This window comes from Bison bison, unplaced genomic scaffold, assembly GCF_000754665.1.
Source record: "Bison bison bison isolate TAMUID 2011002044 unplaced genomic scaffold, Bison_UMD1.0 scf7180017864340, whole genome shotgun sequence".
Lineage (NCBI taxonomy): Eukaryota > Metazoa > Chordata > Mammalia > Artiodactyla > Bovidae > Bison > Bison bison.
The window spans coordinates 4632746-4634260 of NW_011494912.1; the positions used below are offsets into that span (position 1 = coordinate 4632746).

General features: G+C 56.2%; 1 protein-coding gene across 1 annotated transcript in view; it reads left to right on the forward strand.

Annotated features, from left to right (window-relative positions):
* The window catches only part of MLXIPL (MLX interacting protein-like), a 19464-nt gene that overhangs the window by 14158 nt on the left and 3791 nt on the right, over positions 1-1515 (forward strand). Inside the window, 1 exon segment of the mRNA XM_010854298.1 lies at positions 1067-1515. Coding sequence (XP_010852600.1) covers positions 1067-1515 — 449 coding nt within the window.

The window sequence follows — 1515 nt, forward strand, 5'->3', positions numbered from 1 at the left end:
CCTGCCCCCCCCTCCCCCAGTGCTAGGGTAGCTGCCTTTTTCCTCCATCATCAGACTTTACCGGCACTGTCCTGGTTTGTTGTTTGGAGGTCTGTCTACTGGACTAGATGGTGGGCTCCTTGCTGGAAGCGCTCTGCTTCACTCACCACATCCTCACACTGGCTACATTGCGTCTTCCCGTCCTGAGCACCGTTCATAAGCACATTCACAGCAGGCAAAGATGGTTGCCCAGTGATTGAACAAGTCGGTGAATGGATGAGTCTGTGAATGGGTGGGTGTGTTGGAGAATAGATTGCTGGGTTGTAGATGGGGGTAGATGCTTGTACAGTTGGTGTATATATAGCTAGGTGAGTGGTTGGTTGGGTGGATGTGCTGGTGGATGGATTCGTAAATGAATAAGTAGTTTCGTGGATCAATAAAGGGCTTCTCTGGCGGTTCAGATGGTAAAGAATCCACCTGCAATGCAGGAGACCCAGCTTCATTCCCTGGGAAGGGAAGATCCCCTGGAGGAGGGAATGGCCACCCACTCTAGTATTCTTTCCTGGAGAATCCCGTGGACAGAGGAGCCTGGTGGGTTTACCGTCCAGGGGGTTGCAAAGAGTTGGACACGACTGAGCGACAACCACGTGGTACATGGTGGATCAATAAATGGGCTGGTGGATGGATATGTAGCTGGTGGATAGATGGAGGGAAGTATAGGTGGTTGTATGGATTGGTGAATGGGTTAGTACCTGGAGGGCTGGTGGAAATATAGGTGGACAAGCTAGCTCATAGATGAGAGAATAAATAGGTGGATGGATGGATGGGTTGGTGGATGGACTGATAAATAATTTAGTGCATGAATGAGCAGGCAGAAAGATTGATGCTCTTTCTCGTGCTTAAATTTGTGTATAAATGCGCCCTACTCTTTCCCCTCATTAGATTGTAATGTCCCTGATGTGTGTGTCTGAGGCCAAGGACTATTCAACTCCCACAGTGCCCAATCCAGAGCTCAGCCAGGCAGGAGGCTTCCTGGGAGGCCCCCCAAAAGGCCAGCTCTCTCCCCTGCTCTTTGTCCCCCAACCAGGCTCGGAGCAGCTGCCCTGGCTCCCTGGACTCCAGCACCTACCTGAACTCTGATTTCCTCCTTCCTGAAGACCCCAAGCCCAAGCTCCCACCCACTCCTGCACCCCCACCCCTCCTCCAGTACCCTAGCCCTGCGAAGGGGCTGGGCTTGGAGCCCTGTCCCCCGCCCCCCTTCCCTCCCATGGCCCCGCCGCCTGCTCTGCTGCAAGAAGAGCCCCTCTTCTCGCCCAGGTTCGCTTTCCCTGCCGTCCCTCCTGCCCCGGGAGTGTCCGGGCTGTCTGCTCCCACGGCCTTCCCACCCACCCCGCAGCCTGGCCCAGGCCCCGCCCCCTTCCCCATAGACCTGCTACCCTCCGGCTATTCGGAGACCCCATTTGGGCCTCACTTCCCGGTACCCCAAGGCACGCGGCCCAGAGGCAAGCCCCCTGCCCCGTCCCCCAGAGGGCGGAA